Source organism: Pithys albifrons, chromosome 10 (assembly GCF_047495875.1).
Source record: "Pithys albifrons albifrons isolate INPA30051 chromosome 10, PitAlb_v1, whole genome shotgun sequence".
Classification (NCBI taxonomy): domain Eukaryota; kingdom Metazoa; phylum Chordata; class Aves; order Passeriformes; family Thamnophilidae; genus Pithys; species Pithys albifrons.
The window spans coordinates 15,128,117-15,150,256 of NC_092467.1; the positions used below are offsets into that span (position 1 = coordinate 15,128,117).

A 22,140-nucleotide genomic window follows, 5' to 3' on the forward strand; every position below is an offset into this window, starting at 1 on the left:
GCTCTGAGTGACATGGTCTAGTGGAAGGTGTCCCTGCCCATGGCAGGGAGTTTGGAACAAGGTGGTTTTTAGTGTCCTTTCCAACCCAAACCATTCTATGAGATAAAGACTAAATACAGATTTCTGAAGCTGTCAGGCACAGAAGAGCAGGAAGATAATTAAAGCACTTATAAAACAATCAACTGGGTACTTTTCCCTTGCATCATTTCTAAATAATGTTACTTTGGTTGCTCTGCAGTATGTCCTGCTGCTCATGCCAAACCACAAACAAAGGGATATTTATCTGAGATCAGTGTTTGTTAGTATTTTCATCCTAACTGAATGATAGCTGTGTGGTCTAGTCTAGGAAAGAATGCTTTGACCTATCAGCAAGATGGAAATTTTATTTTTTCAGAAGTCCAATACTTTAATTTTTGTGCTTGAAATCCATGGCTTTAGAATCTGTATGTTTATAGGAGAAATACTTCACTATAACTTTAGAAGCCCTTACAAATAATAAAAATAATAGTTCTTCCCTGTTCAGGGGTCTCACAGCAGAAATGCAATTTTGCTTAATAAGTAAAAGAGTTGGAAAATAATGCTACTACATACAACTCCTTTATAAAGTATTTTAGAAATGACAAAGTATGATAGATCAGAATCCAAATGTTTTCTGTCACAGTTTTAGACTGGGCAGCCTAATCTGGTTATCCCATTTAAGAGTATCACTTCTGCCTCCATCCCACACTTTGATTGGTATTTAATGTCAATAAGATTTAAAAATCAAAATTTTAAGAGTGAAGAACTCCCAAGGAATTTCTTTGTATTTGCTGTTATCAGTGTATGTTCTATTGTCATCTATAATGCATGTGATTCCCCATGTATTTACAGAATGTCACATTTCTTTGCTTCAAGGTGTCAACATCACTGTGTGCTTTTGCAAAAGAAGACAATGATGTTTTAAAAGGAGAATGGGAAACTGGCAACAGTTTACTTTTGTCTTACTTGCATGGGCTGTCACATTTTGTTGCTTGAAAATTGGCTGTGTTTTCTTTTTTGGTTTCTTGGGGTTTGGGTTTTTTTTTGTTTTTTTGGGGGGGTTTTTCATTTTTGGGTTTTTTTGTTTATTTTTGTTTGTTTTAATTTTTTCAATTATTAGGAATTTAATAATATTTAAAATGTGACTTTATGCATCAAACCCTTATTGTTTATAGTGTACAATTAAAAAATCCTTCACATTTCCATTTTACTTCTCCATGCAGATTCTTTTCCGTTCTGATCAGGATACTCTGATGTGTACACAAAGTTACAAGAAAATCAGTAGTTCCATTTCCAGTTTTGTCTGTTACAATTGTATTAAACTGTTGCTACTGAAATTTTTGTGGAGGTTTGCAAACTAGTTGCACAAAGGAAAGTTTACTTGTTGCTTCATGTTGCAACAGATTTAGATTGTCAGTACTGATAGATAGTTGGCATGTTCTTGAAGCACATACAAAGGTTTCCACGTGTTTCAGGCACTGAATGTGCTAGATCTTTTGGATGTATATTGTCATTCTTATCCTTGCATTTCAAGTTTGTTTATTGGACTTTGAAAATCACCTTTTAACGAAGTTCTCAGAACATTGCTTTGCTCAGCTAAAATTAGTTCAGCTGATTTTGCCACTGATTAAACTTAAGCTGTAATAACTTTGCTAATTTCTCTCTTGTGATCAAAAGTTAGTAGAGCTTTCACCTGTCATGGACTGTCATGTCTCTAATACAAGTTTGGGTTTTGTTTAAGCAAGGACCCGCAACTGAGGGTGCAATTGGGAGGTTCAGATATGGGGATAGGGGCCTATTCTTGGGTTTAGCACTAAGCTTATCTTCGAAGGCAACGAAACTTGCTTTCTCTTGCAGTCTGTTTGTCTTCTTGTAGAAAAATAGAAGTGAGGTGTAAAGGTTTATGTATGATAACGATCCTTTTTGCTGTGATCCTTTCATTAAATGACTCTCCATATGAATGAGTGGCTACGAGATGGCATTTATGTTCCTCATGTAACAGAGCAATTTGATGTGCAAGCAATCGAGGCATGAATCAGTTTTATAGTGAGGAAACAAAATCTTCTGTTAAGCCAGTCATGCAAACTTAATATTTTGTGAAGCTTTAAATTTTGGTTTATAAAGAAGGAATATATTTTTGTTAGGAAAATGAAAAAAGGTAATTTTGGGTGTAGTGGGTTTCGCAGCCTGTGGAGACCATACATGTGCATGCTTCTAACATAACAGCATTCATGAAGCTAAGAATCAAGACTGTGACAGGAATTGCTCTGGTGTGTTTTTGGGGTGTTTGTTTGTTTATTTGTGGTTTGATTTTTTTTTTTTTGCAATTAGCCATTTGGTTGGAGGTTAAAGACTGTCCAGTTAGAGAGAAAAATTAGTATCTAGAAGGATAGCTTCACCAAATTAAAACCTTCTATTTTTAAATTGTAAATGAAGTAATATTGTAGTCAACAAAATGAATACATAATAGTGAACTCAACTCTGAGTAAATCTACAAGTGCTGTGCTCAGCCACACCTCTGAATTTGCCATGTGAAGGCTAATGTTTTTGGATGTGATGTGTTGTTTGTAGTGGGAAAACATGATGTTATCACACAATAGGAAGTCCCTGGAGAAGCCTCAGAACTGCTCTTTTGGCATGGTGAAATTTGAGCCTGCTTTACGCTGTATGGTTTTGATGTATATGTGCTTGTGTTAAATACATGAATAATTCACTGAATACTATTACTACTTGTATACTTAAAGCACGGAGGTGAGTATTCGCTTTAGTTTTCCCTGTGAGGGTCCAGGCACTTCTGCAAAGATTAGTTGTGTCAAGGAGGTAGCATGCAGAGTTTCCAGCAGTGTAATTTACCACCCAGAGCTCTTCCCATTGAGGAGAGTGGTTGGTAGCTAAGGGAAACAAGTAACACTTCTTTTTTTATCTTAATAAACCTCTTAGAATTTACAGTAATACCTAGAACAAATGCATTGCTGAGGTAGAGAAATCAAGGTCTTAATCTGAAAGTTAAAGTATCAACAAGATTAGGTAAACCTAGTTTAGGGTTGTGTAATTTTGCTACTTTGTTAATGTGTGATGCATTAACTTTGCTTTTGTAACAGAAAATGCTTGAGGTATAATACCCTTTTATTCACTTAAGACATACTAAGACTATTCTGACTGTTGTGGGAGTGATTTAGAAAACTACTCATTTTGTTAAGATTGCTCATTTTGTTAAGAGAAGTCTGAGGACCACAAAAATCTGTTTTGAAAATCCCATTCTCTATGTATCCAATAATGGATCTGGGATACTGGTATGCTATGATGGTATTACAGGATAAATGGTCTTACTCTCCCTATATATTAGAGGCTATGCAAGGAGTGCAAGAAACCAAAAAGGTGTTTGTTCTGATATAGCAGCAGTGTGTCTTATGTGGAAATGTAAAGAGGAAAATGTAGCATTTAAGTGCTGTGCTAAAGGCAGTGATTTGTCAGTGCACAGCTAGCATATGCTTGTCCCAAGATCATCCACTGGCCTTAGTTCTTGTTCTTTTTTGGGACTGAGCTTGTGTGGCTCAAAGAAAAAATTACTCTTGCCATTAAAAGTTGGGTTTTTTTCCAGGTGTGCTTGAGCTACCCCTGCCCAAATGCACACCAGGACTCAGTGTCAGACCTCAGTCCCTGGAGTCTGTTGGCATCTCAGCCCCTGTCTCCCAAGAGGCTGCAGTGCTGCTGCTCTTCCAGCACTGGTTCATGGGCTGGTTGTCTCTCCAAAGAAGCGGAGCCCTATCTTCCAGCTCTCTGGACTTTGTAGCTATCATAATAGTGTAAAGTGCTGTTTCTCAGGCAGGGACAGAAAGGACCATATGGAGACTTTATCCTTATTGAAAGAGAAGAGGTTTGCACCACTTCACGCTATGATATACTGCAATAAAATGGGTTTGCAGTAAGATTGTGAGTTTGCTCACATGTGCAGCTATGTCTCAGTGACATAAAATGTATCTGGTAATATAAAAAAATAATTCTTTTGAGGTTTCCCTAGGATTCTCCAAAGGCTGACCACACGGTTCCCCTGACATCTGTGCTCATTTCACCTTTCATTGAGCTTTTGCTGGCCTTTATTGCTTCACAATTAACTAGGCCTGAACTAGTGTGAAAGTAGTCTTTTCACCTTTTTAAAATGTTTGGACAAATTCCTAAGGTATATTATCATTCAGGTTATATAAATTGTTTATAAAGATTCTCTTCAGATCTTGAGTAAGGAAATACACAAGTATAAATTCATGGGATATTCTGTCCTACATAAGCATGGGGGAGAAGTTCACAATGTTTTCCCATATTTTTCAATAATGAAATGTAACTAAGATCTGGCTTCTGGAAGACTTGACATCATAGGTATTTAAGTCTTGTTTATCTTCTAGTGTTACAAGCTCTCCTATGACTTGAACTTGCTTTTGTTGAATTGGCAATGAAACTCACATGTGACAGAGACTTTGCATAGTGTGTAAAATGCTGTATTTGTTAGTGCTTCCTGCAGCTCTCCAAGAGGCAGAGTAGATATAAGAAGTAAAATGTGAACTAGGCAATTCAAATTAGATACTAATATAAGGAGTTCTTGCCTTGGCCATCTTTTTCTTCAGTGACATGATTTTTAAACACTGTTCATTATTCTGAGTCATCTAATCTTCTGAAAAAAAGTACTTCTATCTTGAGTTCTTTGGCCATTGACTGGATAACAATTATAAAATTAGTTTTATATTCAGATATACTAGAAAATATCAGTGGAAAAGCCCCAGGTACTTGTTTTTGTCAGTGAATTAACACTTGCATGACTTTGAAATTAATTGTTTCGTATGCTCATTACTCTTAGAAAAAAATAAATATGTTCTCGTTATGTTCACTTGGCGAACATATGTATCGTGCAATACATTTAATGTTACTTGCTGTGAGGGAGATTACAACTCTTTTTAAGGAAATTGGGTAGATTAATGGAATGGGGTGGGTTAAATTGTTCTCCACATGCATTCCCTAGCATGCCTAGCCTACTTCTGAATTTTAATTGATGTATATAAACAAGTTTAGCTGAGGAGGCTCTGTGAAGCAACTGTAGTAAATTGGGATTACCCCGGTGTGTTACAGGGGCTGAGCTAGGTAATGTGCTGGACACTGAAACAAAGACAATAACACGTGGGAGCATATTTTATGCACACAATCATAGTCTGCATGTGAGCAGTTGCATTTTCACCAGTGTCATTGTGACTGTACATATATTGATCTGTGCTGAACTTCAGCAGGTGTTCCAGGGCTGTGCATAAGAAACTTCCCCAACAAGCTTGGGAAAGTGGACAGAATTCATGAAAACAGCAAAGTTTTACTTTGTCTTGTTAAGAAGGTAACACAGTGTTAATGCCTCAACCTGTGGCAGAGCCTGGAGATGGATTACACACACCCCTCAGCCCCCCCCCCTCTCCCCCCCAGTCCTTATTCTGGCTTTGAATTACCAATAGCAAAGATGAAGATTGCTAAGGACTAAATACTCCTGGTGCAACTCATTGGTACTCGTAGGATGATTGCCTTGTAATTGCTGAAGTCCCACTTGTGATGTAAATTGTACTGTTTTTCCTAACAACATACCCTCTCTGCCTGCCTCCCCTGTCCCTGTTGGCTTTGGAACATTCCCAAAAAGCATAGTGTTTCCATAACTTTGTATTCTATTTTGCTGAATATACATTTAATTAAGAATGAGATTTAATTGCAATAGCTTCTTCTGATTTCAGGAAAAGGGTGAATTTATGAAATGGGTATAAAATGTTGTGTGATACTTTTAATTTCATTAAAAGTGAAATGAAATGTCTTTACCAGAAATTTGTTGCATCACAGTGAGCATGTACCAAACCTGTCTTAATTTACCCAAAAGTGCTGTATCAGAAACAGGACTTCCAACTGGAGAGTGTATTTTAATCTGAATGACTACTTTGAAATCACTTATTTGGAGTAATATTAAATCAAATTCTCGAAAAATTGCTGTGATATAATGTGCTGTTATAAAACATTTACAACCTTTTCATTAATAGATGATAATAAAAATTAGAGCTAGTATTTTTTGTGTAGACTTCTTAATCATACCCTTTAAGGCAGAAGCTAAGCAATAAACATCTAATGAATAGCTTATGGTAAGTTTTTTCTCAGAAGCTATCTTACTGTTGGCACAGATCAACATAACCATTTATCACTAAATTCTCAAAATTTAAAAACTGTAGCCACAACTTATACATGCTAGTTGTTCTCAATGTGCATTACATTTGAGTAGTTCATTGCATTTTAGGGTACTTGCAACCTTAATCAGTATCTATTAGTCATATAATAATAATATGTTCCCTTCTAGAAGAGGATGTATTCAGAAATTGAACCATTCTTCTATATGTTGTAGCTTATAATAAATAGTCTTTTAAAAAACATAGAAGAAGTCACTGTCATGGGTTATTATTAAAGGAATTCCTTAAGGTAATTGTATTTGAGGGAGCCATCTGCAAAATATATTGAATTGTGTTCTGTAGACAGACCACTTGGCTTTCTTCTCAAAGTAAAGACTTCAAAATAATCTATGGAAATGATGAAAAAAAGTATAATTCTTTGGTGGTGCCCATAATCATCAGTGTTGTGCAAAGCTGCAAGCTTAGCTCTACTGTGCACATTGGGCAGCTGTGCCATGAGTCACAAAACCAACCTTGGCTGTATGTGTGTCTGTGAACTTACTCATAGCCCCATTTCTTTCTCCATCAACAGAGCACTTAAATAGATTCCTACAGAAATACAGGAGTGTTATATTCTGATTTGCAGCCATTATAATAATTAATTTATACATTATTTTTAGTGAAATTAACGTGGCCATTTATGTAAAACTATAAAGATACAGTTCACAGGTTCTGCATTACTATGCAGATAGCATCTTAATGTGAAATCCAAAGTTCAGAGTATTTTGAAAAGGGATATGTTATGTACCTGCATCCTCTACTGGAGTACTTGAGTCTTGCCCTTTCAGCATCTGGAGAGATCAAACAACAGCTCCATCTGACAAGAATGAGAATTTGTGTCAAATAAGCATGGGATTCAGACAAGCAAGATTGCAGATGCCCAAACAATTCTCTTCACCAGCAGCTCTTACCCTGCTCAGATGACCAGTGTATTTGAGGGGTTGGAGGTCTCAGGATTCCTTTCTTGCATGTTCAAGAGGCTTGTTTTTATCTGTGTGCATACATGGTTATTCACAATACTCACTCTAGAACTTTCTTATCAGTAATTTTATTCTTACTGGCTGACCTATCTTAATTTATTTGTTAAATTTACTAAATGTCTAGCCATAAGCAGTGAAAAACCAACCAGGGAGCTGAAATGAATAGGAAGCAAACACCCTCACTAATTTTCATTTCTGACAGTTCAGCAGACCCAGAGGCAGTTGCATTACTTTCCCATTTAGGCAGTTAACTTCAGAGTTGTTCTTAAATACCAGGGATCTCAAGCTAGAGCAGCCGCTTTGGTCAGAAATCCAAGATTTAGGCAGATAGTATATTATTTAGGGAGTGGGAATATAAGCAATTTTTATATTGTATATGTGATTTAGTATTTTCTGTGCCAATTTTATTTTAGATTTAATTCTGGGACATGCTGTGCTACGTAGTCCTTTTGGATTTCTACAACTGTTGTGCTTGGAGCCATGCTCCTGGTGCAGAATTCCAACAGGAGCAAACATATGGGGTTTCTTCCGTCCTTGGCCTGCCCCACCATTTGTTCCATGTTTTAAACCAACTGGTGCTGTACCCAGTGGAGTACATCTGTTACAGTTTATTGCTAGAAATTTGCAATTCATTTCAGTTTGCTAAAATAATTGTAATATTCATGGCCAAGCATTAAGCAATTACAAAAGACAGTAGACAAAATTTTGCTGAAGTTTGTGTGGGATTCAGAACCTCCTGGTTTGTGTAATTTGGCCACTCAACAGTCAGATGTGTTCCAACAGTTGAGTTTGATTATCCTGAGAAATTAAAGTATCAACTAAGATTCTGTAAATGACATCCCTTATGTGGTTGTCCCTGCTCTGTTTTAATTAAGACTGAAATAAATTGGTCACTGAATGCATTTGGTTGCCTACATTTTGCCTGAGGTACTCAGCCAGGTAACATCCAGAAATGGAGAACAGTCTTTACTGCTGGAATTGCAGAGGCATATCCAATAACGTCCTCTAGATCTTCCTGAAAGCCAACCACATGTAGGCTGCTAAATAGTCTATACCTTTTTGAGTGTTACCCCACATTTTTTATCTCTTTGTGTTTCAGGCAAGCTGGAAATTACTCTATTGGGTTATGTTGTTGTTTGCAGGTAGAATTTTCAAGTAGGTGAGAATTCTGGTTTGTGGGAAAAATGGATTACCAATCAGTTCAGAGTAAAGCATTAAACTGTTGAGTAGATAGTGACTCCTTCACATTTAAAATAAGAAGTCCCCTTAAATGTCAGCATAATAAAATCTTAATGCAACAGATGACTATTTCATTGTGATCACCCACTCAAGCAGACTTTTAAAATTAGGAAGCATCCTGATATAACATTGGTAACCCCATCATACTCATAATGTTATTTTCTGGTTCTGTAGATCAGTGTTGCACATCTTTGACATATAGTAACAGTATAAGTACACCTGATTCACCACAGTGAAGAGATACAGTGCTTAAGGTTTTTTTAAAACCAGTTCCAGGAGTTGCAACCAGGAATGTGCCTGTTTTCGTTCTCCATCACAAACCTGAGTCTGAATCTGTCTCTTCGTGCCTTTCACACTCCTGTCTTGAATTAAATGTCAATTTTGCTTATGTCACTGGTTCCAAAAAGCTGGTTTAATTTGTTCCAAAAGCTGGTTTAATGTGTTGAGTTACACTAATATATTGAAAGACACTACACACTTCATTTTGCCTGTGTTGTCAGACCACAACTATGACTTAAAAATGTGGGTATATTTCTGAGATTTGTTTGTATCCTTGCAACTAAAAATATTTTAAGGTAATTGAGTTAGCTCATCAGCTCTCTAGGTGTAGAAGCAAATTGTTGTGAAGGGGGAGTTGGAGTTTATACTGAAATGATGAATCATTCAGAAATAACCCATATCCTTTAAAATACTTTTGCTTATTTTGCTTTACAAGTGCCACTTGGAGTGATACAGTGAAGCAGAATTATGTTTCTATATGCTGTACATGAAAAATAGCTGGGAATGGAAACCATTATTAAGGCCACTAAATATAATTCTGTTTACTAGTAGTCCTAGAAATGTCTTTAAATATTCATGATCTAAGTGCTGTGGACAATGCAAATCCAAACAAATTAGTAAGGAGTTGGGCTATGATGTTAAATAATTGTTTTTATGAGGTTTTGAACTTTTGTGGAAGTTTAACCTATATTTTAATATTTTCTGTTCTCTTTCTACAGAACATTCTGGCTTTAAATCCCCGAAAACAGGCATATGCAACTCTTCATTCAACTGCAGCAAAGAAACAAGTCAAGAAGCAATGGAAAAGGAATTCTGACAAAAGCTGTTCAGTAAGTGTGTGTTTGTTATTGCATCTGGAACATGCAAAAAAAAATTGATGTTGAAATCACAGTTGTGTAAGAAATAACTTAGTATTTCTTGTGTTATTCAGTAACCAAATTTGGCTTCTAGTTTGCTCCTGTAGATTGAGTTACTCTGTGATGAGCTGTTTACTTTTCAGAACCTACTGCATGCCATACTGTTTTCCTTTTTGGTGATTTAGTAAGACTTTGATGCAACTTTTTCACCTTTTGTTATGGCATCTGATCTGCCTCAAGTATTACCTCCTGAGTCATGCAGAGCCCCTTGATTTCCATGGGTGGCCGATATCAGCTGCCTCTTCTTCCACTTCCTCCTTTGCTTTCTGTTTTCCAAGAGTAACACTGGGCAGAGCAGCACTTCACTATCCTTTCTGAGACTTTTCAAGGTAATTTTATTTTGCTACAGAAATAAGGGAACCCATCTATTTCATATATCAATAAATACATAAAGTTTAGATTAAAATATGATTCTGGATTTTAAATTTTGTGCATTGTATTTTTCAGGAAATAATTATTTTAGGATAAATATTTTTTTCCATTGTAAATTATTTTCTTCAGTATTTCTGCCATTAGATATCATGATTTTCTCTCTAGGTATTTGAATTCCTAGTCTGTGTGATATTTGTATAATCCTGTCAGACTTTCTCTTTGATCTCTCATCTGATTGGCAGGTTTGTAGTGTCTTACTATAGATTGTCTTACATAATCCTGTAAACTCAAATTTTTAAAGGCAGAGAAGATCTGCACACTCTTCCTTATGGATATAATGATACTGGTTATGTTTTCATTGTGTTATCTTCTCCCATTAAATGGGAAAATTCAGGTAGGAAGTTGATATTGGTTTGTAATTAAAAATTCCCACCAAAAACCCAACAAAACACAAACCAAACAAAAAATGCCACAAAGTTCCTCACTTTCTTAAAATTGTGAAATCCTGTATGACCCACAAATATTTGCTGGGAGGAGCAACCGAGAGAGTCCTTAACATTTCAACAATACTTAGTATGGTTTCCTGTTATAGCATTGATTACAGGAAACTCTTTCTTACTATAGCTAAAATTCCTATTTTCTTGTATTTATTGGCTTAGATAATATTATCATAACTGGAAGCTACTCTGCAGGAAAAGCTTCTCTTTGTGAATGGAGATGATTTTTTAGGGATGTCTGATGCAGGTATTGCCCACAACTGTCTGTTCCTGCTGCACAGATAGTTGAGCTGCTTAGCAAGCAGCTCCTGGACAGCTGCAGTTTACACTGTCATGTTTACAGGTGACCTGAAATTAATACTGGACTGCAAAGTCCTCTGTTTTCAGAAACTGTTTATTAGGAAGCTCAGGTATCCATGCAGCAAGGCAGCTTTGGTATCTATGTTGTAACCTAACTAGCTGTTCCAATGTAAATTATCCTAGTTAGTTAAACTACAAATTGCACATAAATACTTTACTAATGTGTGTGTTAACGAACATGTGCTAAATCATCTAGGCTTTTAAATCACCCTTAGTTATCTCTGAGCTTTTCTCCATGTCAGCCTGGTTTGATTTTTATATTGTTTAATCATAAAATGTTTGATATTCGAAGGTTTTGTTGTTGTTTGGGAAAGTGCATAGTTTTCTGGAAGTTGTCTCACTTCTTGCATTTCTGCTGTTATTTGTATGTGTGTAGCTCATGGTGTCTCGAATATTCTTGGATCCCCAAGGTCTGAGTTGCTTGGGCTGTGCAAACAGCACTGATTGCGGTTCATTGCTGGCTTGTGTGCCTTGTCTGGATTTTCACTTGAAAGAAATTCTGATCATTGTCAAATATTGCAGGATTTTTTTTTCATAGTTTTACAATCTAATAAACAACTTGGTTTTATGGTTCATAAATACTGGATGGAGATCTGTGCTGTTATTTGGGTCTGCTCATGTGTGGCAGCTTACAGATTAGAAAGAAACAAATGTGCACATGGACATGTATGACTACTTTCATCACAGATAGTTCTGCATATTATGAATTGTTTGGAAGAAATGTCACAATAATTTGCAAACTATTATAAAAAATGTAAAGTGCTAGAAGAAATGTAAAGAGGTAGTCCTTATTTTTAGGTGAATAATGTTCCTAGTTTTTAAAATAGACAAACTTTTCTTCACTCAGAGATATACTCTGGCAGAAAAAGCCCTGAAAAAAATCACTTAAATATTTTTCAGGTTGCCCATTACATAAAAGACATTAGGAAAAAATGAGAGACTTTTGCATTCTGCAGATCGTTGTTGTTGAGTAGTTTTAATTAAAAAAAATAGAATGAAATGGTAAAATCTTTCTAGCCTTCTTGAATGAAGAAAGCTACTGTAAGAAAGGATGCACTGAGCACAGTTTTCTGGTTTGGTCTAAAAAGCCATTGGCAGTAATGCTTACTCCTGCTAATGAACAGATCAAGCTCTATTTGAAGTCCATACAAATTTTATTTGTTTCCATTTCCTTAAAATCTGAATTTGGCTTTTAGCTTTGGATTCTTTTAAAGCTCTACTGATGCTGCCTTTGCAGAATTACTGTTGAAAGGAAGGTGGGAGTATGAAAATACAAAACTAATTAAATTAACAGCCCTCAAAACTCCGAACAAAAGCTGCATCTGCTGAGGCATGCACACAGTGACTTTGTAATGCGTAATACACTTCCAGATGGCAGACTTGCATATTTCTTCAGAATAATTACACAAGTGAAATTTTAACTCCTAGCCTGCTCTGAGACACTTTGGGTTGCCCATTTAATGAGTTCTGAAGTGGAAACTGAATGTCACTATCTTTTCTCAGCAGTGGAAAAGTATTCTCCTAAAGGAAAGTTCAATTATGCTTTCAATGAGTGCCATTGTTTATTTACTATGTCAGCAATCATGTTTTGCTGTAAAAATGATTTATGTCTGTGGGTGCAAGATTAGTAAGCTTTCCTTCAGAATTTTTAACTCAAAGGTATCTACCAGAGTAGGAGAACTTACTGCTGTGTCATTCTCAGTAACAGTGTTAGACCTGAGCATTAACACTCTTGTTTCTTCTGAGTCATGTTGAAAAGTGGTATAAACAGATGCTTCTTGTCTATCTGGGGGAACAAAGGCTTCTGTTGTCCAGAAGAAGTTAAAAGTAGAAGAGTTTTTAAATATCTGTACTAATAGTAAATCTTGAAGAAGGATACAAAATTTAGTTCATGTTAGATCATCAATTTACAGGTAAAACAAAAGCAAAGGATTAAACTGTGGAAACTGAGGATTTGCTTTAATTTCAGGGCTTTTCTAGGTAGTTTGGGATTGTTAAAACTTTTGATTAAAGTTTTTATTTAGGGCTTCCAACTCTCTATAATTCCATTTCTGTGTGTATTTTATGCTTACTGACATTTAGAGCACAAGCTAGATGGGCACACATTGTGTGCATTTGCATTGCACCCCATGCATTGATTTCCTTGCTTTACAAACAGGGCTTCTAAGCATTACGGGTCAAGTTCTGCTTTTACCTTGTACATGTGCATGTTTGTCATTTAAATGAAATTCACCTCCACAAGTTTTATAAATTCACTTGTCACTGGAGAATTCAAAGGGATGTTTTAGTCCAGTCTTCTTTTTTCGTAATGAAGCCTGTGAGTTACCTGCTAGGGATAGGGGAGAAGGTGATATAGATCCACCTATGTATTCAGACTTTCTTCAGTTTCTGCATTTGAAAGTAATTGCAATATTTTCTCCAGATGGAAATATTGGAAATATTTCATCAAGACAAGGAAGGTGAAAAGGAAATGGAGTTTAAATTGGTTTGTAGCTAATTGCCATAGCCTGTAACAGTATTGATTTTCTGGCAGTAGTAGCATTGTTCTTTGTCCTTACATGTGCTAAGTCTGATCAACGTCGTGCAATAAGAGTTTCTCCTCTTCCAGGAAAAAATTAATTTTAAAGCTCAGAATTTTTTTTATTTTTTTTCAGGGGCATCACTGTGGGCAAGAGTCTTTAACTGTGCTATAGTTCTTTCCAGCCATTAGAGAGAACCAAATTTTCAGCTTGACCTTTGCTGTGCAACATTAGGGTGCAACTACTAGATTGCTTTGTGCTAATGATGGAGAGTGTTATCTGCTATTCATTGTGAGATGCAGCAACTCATGTTGCTCTTTAAATTCAGAGGACAGTAGTAATAACAGTAGCAATAACAATAGTAATAAGAGCTTGCTAAAACTTCAAACTGCTTTTCTCTTTGGTGGTATTTCTGCCGCTGTCTGTCACTGCTATATAAAAACATCTGGAAAAAAAGAATTATTTAAAAGAAGGTTTTAAGTACCTCTTGATGTAGAAATGTCCGAGCTTGCATAGAAAAACCTGTAAACAAGATGATCCTTTCTCACCTATAATCAGTTTGTTACTCTAAGTATTGACTTTCAGTGAGGTAGAAAAATGCATGTGATTTTTTTGCCTAATCATGTATCATGGATACAAGATAATCAAGTTTAGTGTTTCACGAAAAACTGATGGGTTGAAGCAGAAATAGTGCAATTTGCAAACAAGTAGATATGAAACCCAGTGCACCCAAGGCCTGAAGTCAGGAACCTTAGTGAATAAATGCTTTTTCAGTGAATAATTTGTCCATTTCTAGACTTGTATTGATGAAAAATTCCATATTTATAAATAACAAATAATCCCAAATATGGTAAAATAGAGAACACTCATTAAAGGAAATCAACTCAATTATATTTATAATCTAAACGTATAGTTTACCTTTGCAAATATTTATTTTTTTCTTCATTGCACATGAATATGCAAGTTTAGCTCTCTTCTGAATGGATATACAATGGCAGATGTCTCTCTAATCGCTGTGCTATTCAAACATTAATTGGTAGAACATATGTAGAATTCTACTAGTCTGAATAGGTATAGGATAGCAGCAGTCTTTTTAATCACATCACTATTCAACCACTAATTGGTGTGATGATTAAGGGACATTAGAGGGAGCACTTTGACATCTGATTCTTTGAACTGATGTCTGCTCAGGCTGCGCTGTATTCATCATGGCCAGACTCATTTCTTAAATAAAACACTGATTCCCAAATGTGGAAAATATTGCATTAGGATCTATTGAGGTGATTAGGGAATTTGAGAATGGTTCTTTTATTTAACTAGTGATTGACTGTATATGCACAAACTGTTCATATGAATAATACATGTGTTACTGAGTATCAGAAAGAGCTGAGAAGTAACATCAAGAGATTTTTCTCTTTTCTCATAGTGTCAATAATTAAATATTAATACATATTTTAAAATGTACCAGTTTAATCATTTAGCAGTCAAATTCCTACTCATACATTTTTTAGATTAACTAATTACTCTGCATTTTCTTGTATTGATAGCATATGCTGGCATTTATAACAATTTTATTGGAATAAAGTGGGTTACATGTTTATATATGATATCACTTATACTTGCTCTAAGAAATGTATATTATAGTCCTTGAATTTTCTGTTTTATATTTGTTTCAGTGTCTTAAGGTATTTTCATTAGAATATTTAAATAGCTCCTAACTTGTCTGGCTCCTACAAATTAATACTTTTATTCATATTTTTTGTTCATCAAATTGTAAATACTAGTTGATGGCAAGTTGTGCCAAATGTTTTCTTAGCACTGGACACAAAGTTCCTTCTTACCCAGAGCCTCTGCTCGACGGCTGTGCAAAACCACCTCTCACCTCAAATTCCTCTGTTCAGAGTTCTTCAGGTTTGGTGTTCTTCAGATTTGGTGTTGGATGGTTCCCCTTCTGTATAGCAGCACTCAGCAAAGATATTTAATTTCAGCTGTATTTCTGGTCTTAACCTTTTCAAAACTGAGGTGTCTCAAATTGTTTAGTTTTATATATAAATATTTGACAAAATATTGTCTGCTGCAACTGCTGAACAACTTATTCCCCTTCATTACAGCCGAGCAAATCAGAGTACAGGTAGGACCAGAAACCATTTCCACTGTTAACTTTCAATTTTTGCTTAGCATTGTATTCTTTTAGACATGGACTTCTGCATGTTTTCCTGTGGTTATTGGATGGAGATAAAGGTACCTTCTTATGTTGGCCTCTCTACTCCCATTTTTTTTTTGTCCTTGTACATGGTTTCGTGGAGAAACCTGTGCCATTGTTAGCCTGTTAATAATTACTTGCTTCAGATCTATTTATAGTGTCCAAGTCCTGGAAGACATCTGCTCAGTATAAGTACCAGGAGCTGGGAGAACAATTTTTGTGTGGAGGAACTAGCATAGCTTGCTGAGTGCTGCATTTTGAGCAGGGCTTGTAGCACTGCCCAAATTAAGTTACACAGAGGTATTGATTACAAGACCTGCTTGTCGTTTTACTGCAATTTTGCCATATATCTGGACAACAATTTTCTGAGTACCAGTCCATCAATTCTTTTATGCATATTAAAAATATTGCTTGATTTAAGTATGAACGAACACATCTAGCAGAAAAAGCTTGGTCTTTTAATCAATCGTAATAGCATTATATTTCAAAGAGCACTGACATCCTCCTGCTTTGAAGCAAGGAGGAGTAATAGGCTGGGCATTGAAAAGGTATGTTGGTGCAACAGAACTGTCCAGAAGCTTTAAAAATCTTATCTTGATGAGCTTCTGTCACATGTTGATCACAATGTACAGCCCTCAGGTGTAGAGCAGGTAACTGCCTCATCACTGACTTCTCTTTTGCTTACAGTATTCAGTATTCTTTACCTACAGTAGTGTCCTGATCTCAGGAACTCTGAAAATTTTGGGAATAAATGTCAGGAATGATTTTAGACTTTCATAAGGGTTTCTTTGTTGTTTTATAACTGATACATTATTTGAATGTAGTGTTGAAGATAGAGGTGGTATCCGATTGAGATTTGATAATGAGAAATAATCTTTTTGGGATTCTTCAAAAGGCAGAGATGCGAGGGACTCCTTATCAGGGCATATTCCCTCTTCAGTCTTTCTGGCTGTTTTCCTCTTCCAGGGAAAAAATTATACAAAAAGAAAGTTGCATGTATGTGTTTTCTGCAGTCATTTCTTCCATTCCCAGTCACTCCTGATTCATCAGAAATTATCTGGAATAATTGCTCGGCAGAATTATCTATCTTCTTTAATATTGAGAACAGGACTAAACCTACTGTTGCTTAATTGCTAGCTGAAGAGGAGGATGTTTTCTTCTATAGAGCTAGTGATCCTACCTCATGCATTCCAATTGAAAGTTATCAAGTTGTAATTCATGTCATTGTTTTTTCCTTAAAAAAAAACGAGTTGAAGTTTTCTTGTTCATGTACTATGTGAGTGGAATTTTATTAACGTTGCTAAATCAAGTAAACAAATTAGGAAGCATCCAAATTGCTTCCTATACAGTTGCTATTCAGAAAAGACAGGTGAAGTGTTTTATGTTAATAATGCAACAGATGTTAAAAAGATGCCAAGTGTAAAACTGAACACTTATGGATCAAAATTACTTAAGGGAAGGGTAATAAACTCATTTGTTGTGTGCTAAGATTGTGTTACAGAGTTTCCACACAGCAGGTTTAAGTTTAGCTATGGTTGTAAAATGAATCTAATCATAGAATCATAAAAAATGTAGGTCTGGGAGGGATAGCGAGAGAATTTCTGGATTGGGACTGAATGATATCCAGCTGGGTATTTCTTGACGGGTACTTCTTGACAGTTATTTGTATAATCCACTTCTAATGGCATATGACGTTGGAGACTCATTGTTAGTGTTAATGCAACTGAAAGTTTTTCTTAAAATATACTGTACTTTATTTGCTGAAGATCAAATTATCATCTTCGCATTCTCCTACCACTTGAAGAGCAATCAATGATTATTATTTTCTTTTTGTATAAAATATTATAAAATCTTTAATATATGTCTATATCTTTCTCACTGTGGATGCGCCACCATGCCTGGAAGTGTTCTAGGCCAGGTTGGAGAATTTGGGACTAGGTGATCTTTAAGGTCCCTTTTAATCCAAACCATTCCATGATTCTTTGATATTAGAAGATTGCTGTTTAGATATGCTTTCAGTTCTCTAGTTTCCTTCAACTTTTTTTTTTTTGTTGGTCTTGTTTTGTGAAAATGATTGGGGTTTGGGAGGGTATTTTGGTGGGGGTTTTTTGTTTGTTGGGGTTTTTTATTTTTATTTTCTTTGGCTTTTGATTTTCTACATCTTTCTCTAACGAAGATAAGGAAAAATTTCACAGTTTCAAGTGGGACATAGTTAGCACCAATTAGAATGAAATAATTTGTTTGCCTCACCACCAAACTATCAGACCTGGGCTGCTCCTTCTGCAAGAGTGTTGATTTACCTTGTAAATCCTGTCCCTTCAGTTTGGCTTGGTTTTTAAATTCTTTCCTAGCCTTTTAAAATGATTGATAGCTCATCCTTTCCTGTTTCCCTTATTCCATCAAACAGTAGAAACCATTAGTACATTCTTTTTTTTTCCAGTTGTCCAAGTCACTGGGATCTTGGGTGAATCATGAAGTATCTTGATTTAGGTAATTCTTTGATGATAGAAAACAAGCTAGGGATCGTTTTTTAATTAGTTGTGCACTCACTGGATATTTGTCTTATCTAATCCACATTTTTAATTGGCTTATGAAAATGTGCTGTGGAATACTTAAAAAAAATTTATTCTAGATTAGCCACATGCACCATGGCGGTTACTCATGAGTTCACACATCCTCTTAAAGACAGAAAATAACATTTGATTTCACATTGTTATTACATGTCCATGTTGGTGCTTTTTATATCCCATAATTTTTAATACATGTACTCCATTTCTATTTTTTCCTCTTCTTTGCTAATTGAAATTTGCATAGCTTTCTGATTTTATTCCCACAGTGTTTGTGTGGTTCATTTATACTTAGAAATTTATCTACTTAGGTAAGTATCATCATTTTCCTGCTTTTATGATTTTGATTTCCAGCCCATGGGAGAGACACAGTATGATCATGAAAGTCAGTTAAGAGCACTGTTTTGGGTGGGGGTTTTTCTTTTCTTTGTGTTTTGTTGAGTTTTGTTTATTTGTTTTATTTTTCTTTGCTTTGCTCAAGAATAGTTTCCCTTTGAGAATTTCTGTAGGATTTGGCCACACTCCTGCTTTCCTTTGCTGATCAGTATAAATCTGAGGAGACTTACTGAAATGATCCCTGGCGCTATTGAAATATTTTCTGAAGTTCACTGTCCTTATTCTGTTACCCATGTCACTTTCTGTAGCTGGAATTGATTGTAATCAATTACAGAGGTAGATCATAGATTGTAAGACATTTTGAATTTTTATATACAACTTGGGAAACCACAGATCCTAATAATGGTAAGATGCAGGTATTCTTTGATGTGACAACTGGCAAACTTTGTTAGTAGCAGTTATTTAATCAGAAACGCTAATATAGACTTTTAAACAGCATCAACTCTTACTAATTCTGGTATCAGTCTGAATGGATGTCAGTCTTAAATTTAGCAAATGGGTAAAGTCATAGAACAAATACAAACTATAATGTAATCTTTGTTTGCTTCTTTTTAGTTAGTTCAATATAAATTCTATCAAAGAATTGCCAAAATTTATTTTATGATTTTGTAAGACCAAGTCTGAAGTTAAGAAAACTGTTTAGATCTCTGAACTGAACATGTCAAAGACACTAATTTTGAGCAGGTTCTTATTAATTGAAATATGCAAAAGTTATTTTGAATTTGCATCTCAATTTGTAAAGAAGAATTTCAGACTGAACTGAAAGCAAGTTAAAAAAGAATAATTAGACTATGAGGATTACTCATAAGGACTTGAAAAAAATGGAATTGATTGGCAAAGCAAGAAGTACAGGGGAAAAGACGAGAACTTTGAAAAGTCAAGTTGAGTCACTCTGGGTGAAAGAAATTAAAACAAATAGTAAAAGGTTATTCAGCTATATAAAACAAATAGTAGAAGATTCTTAAGCTATCTAAACTAAAAGAAATAAAAGAACAAGAAAAGTCAGTGTGAAGATAGGATTAAACATAGGTATTAGGTATTATCTGAAGTCTTTGTAAATTGTGCTAGTTTCAGTAAAATGGGAGCAATAGAAGAGGTGGCTAATGGGCACGCAAGTGCAGAAATGGAAATTACCCCAGCCAGGTCATAAAGAAAACTGGGAGTGTTTCATCTTTGAAGTCAAAGGGACAGAGCAATGTCCATAAAAGTATCACAGAAAAATTGACATGTGAAATTACAGACTTTTGAGTAGAGCAAGCTGTGTGTTACGGTACTTGATTAAAGAGTAGCTGATGCAGTTTCTGTGTGTTAAAAGATGGAGAGTTGACAGACAACTGTCATTGTCAGTCTCGTGTTGGCAGTGTGCAAAACTTAGAAATCAAATTTTGAAGCAGAGATTTATTAAATGCATTAAGGTAAATATAAGATAAAATAAGACATTGAGCTTTATTATTATGGATAAATCATGACACACTGATAAGGATTTGGGTTTTTATTTTTGCCAATTAATTATGAAGTGGCATCTGCTTAGATTAGAATAGTAGCATGGATAAGGGACTGGCTAGAGACAAAATGGTAGTGAGTAGTGGTTGTAAAAGAGCTGCTGGGCTTTTAGCAGTGCTTGGTGAAGGATCAGCCTTCAAATTCATAGCATTTAATATTTCATTAATGAGCTTGACATAAATATTAGGAGCATGTTACAAGAAAGCCGACAGTCACTGTCAATACAGAAGGAACTAGAACATCATGAAGAGCTGTGTGACACTGAAGTTTAGAATAAAATAGATAAGAATAAATTCAATAGTGCAATTAGGAGGCTGTGCAGCCAAGGGATGAAGATGAGAATGACTATGAGCCTAGTGGTTCAAATTAAGGAAGAAGATAATTTAGAAATACCAGCAGATCAAATGGTGATGGTCCCATCAATTGGATGAGAAAATCTGAATGTGAATTGAATGTGAAAGCGAGAGATTAACTCTGATCCTCCAAGTTGTTGTTTCCAGTCTCCTGTATGTGTGAATGTCTTGGACTGTGGGGAGTCTGACTTAGCATGCTCAGGTATTTGACTCTTAGTGTCAATTGCTACCTGCCTTTATGTAAGGTTTTGCATAGTGACCAGTAAGGCTTCACACTAAGCACAAATGTTGAAAGGCTAATGATTAGGTGAGCCCTCTTTGTTCTGTGTTCCAAGTCATGAAGCACTTCTGTGTAAAATAGCATCTGATCCTATAATTTAAACTGATTTTGCTGTATATGTGTGAAGGAGCCAAATCAAATTTTGAAACAAACCCCCCTTTTTAGGCATTTTTGAGTTTGTGTTTGACTGTGCAATGCCTGTGGTTTTTTTTATGGTGCTCTGTATGATCTATGGGTTCTATTGTGTTCTCCAGCCAACTTAATGTACTGTACTTCAGCCTTCAATTTCTACAAACATTACTGTGGGAATGAGTTTAATTAACTAGGTACCTGAATATCAGTTTGTCCTTTGCTTATCTATATGGATCACTTGCAGCCTGTCTTTACTAAGTATGAAGTTGTAGGGAATAGATGTAGACTAAAGCTGTTAAATGTCTTTTTAAGGTATGTGCTCTGATATACTTTCTTTTCACTTGCTCCTGATACTCTGCTATGCAGACATCAAATTGCTTTGAGGCTGATTTAGCTATATAAAAAAATTTCAAAGTGGTAGCACTGACTTTTTTGATGCCTTCCAGAAATACAGTGTTAACTGAGTATCTTCTCCATCTTGCAGGACTGCATCACAGGTTGGTTCTTCACTGAATTATGTAGTTATCTTTTGTTTTAGCTTTTCTAGTTCTTGATTCCTCTTTCAGAACTCCTAATATCTGTAAAGTTTTAGTCTCTTGCATAAGCTTCTTTTCCATCCATTTTAAGAGTTTTCTTTCTCTGAAGTTGCCGTTAGTTGTTGAAAGTTGTTTACTGCTGTGCAAGGTAAAAAAGGACTGTCAAGGAGACTGGTTTTGTATCTGTCCTTTGAAACTCAGCTTAGCTAATGCTGAATTGTCAATACTTTGTACGGTATGGACTTAATAGTGAACGTTTCTTAACTTTTGAAGATTGAGCCCAGCAAACTTGTGTTTTAAGGAAAAGTGTGTGTGTGAAGCTTCAATTCACTTTCACTTTTGTCATATCTGAAATAATTAGAGATAATAGATATTGACAGTCTTTTAAGATTGGATCTATAAGTTTTGGGGACAAACTTCACAAGATGGTGAAGGGCCTTGAGAGGAAGCCATATGAGTTGTCGCTGAGGTCACTTGGTTTGTTTAGCCTGGAGGAGACTGAGGGTCAGACATCATTGTGCTTACAACTTCCTTGTGAGGGGAAGAGGAGAGGCAGGCATTGATTCTTTCTCTGTGGTGTCCAGTGACAGGACTCCAGGGAATGATCTGAAGTTGTGTCAGGGGAGGTTTAAGCTGGATATTAGAAAAAGATTCTTCACCCAGTGGGTGGTCAGGCACTGGAACAAGTTCCTCAGGGCAGTGGTCACAGCACCAAAGCTGATAGAGTTCAAGAAGCATTTGGATGATACTCTCAGG

At 35.7% G+C, this 22,140-nt stretch overlaps 1 protein-coding gene across 1 annotated transcript in view; it reads left to right on the forward strand.

Moving 5' to 3' along the window:
• The window catches only part of DPYD (dihydropyrimidine dehydrogenase), a 343,167-nt gene that overhangs the window by 11,441 nt on the left and 309,586 nt on the right, over positions 1-22,140 (forward strand). The window contains exon 2 of the mRNA XM_071565407.1: positions 9,469-9,579. Within this exon, the coding sequence (XP_071421508.1) occupies positions 9,469-9,579 (111 nt within the window). The remainder of the gene's footprint in view (positions 1-9,468; positions 9,580-22,140) is intronic.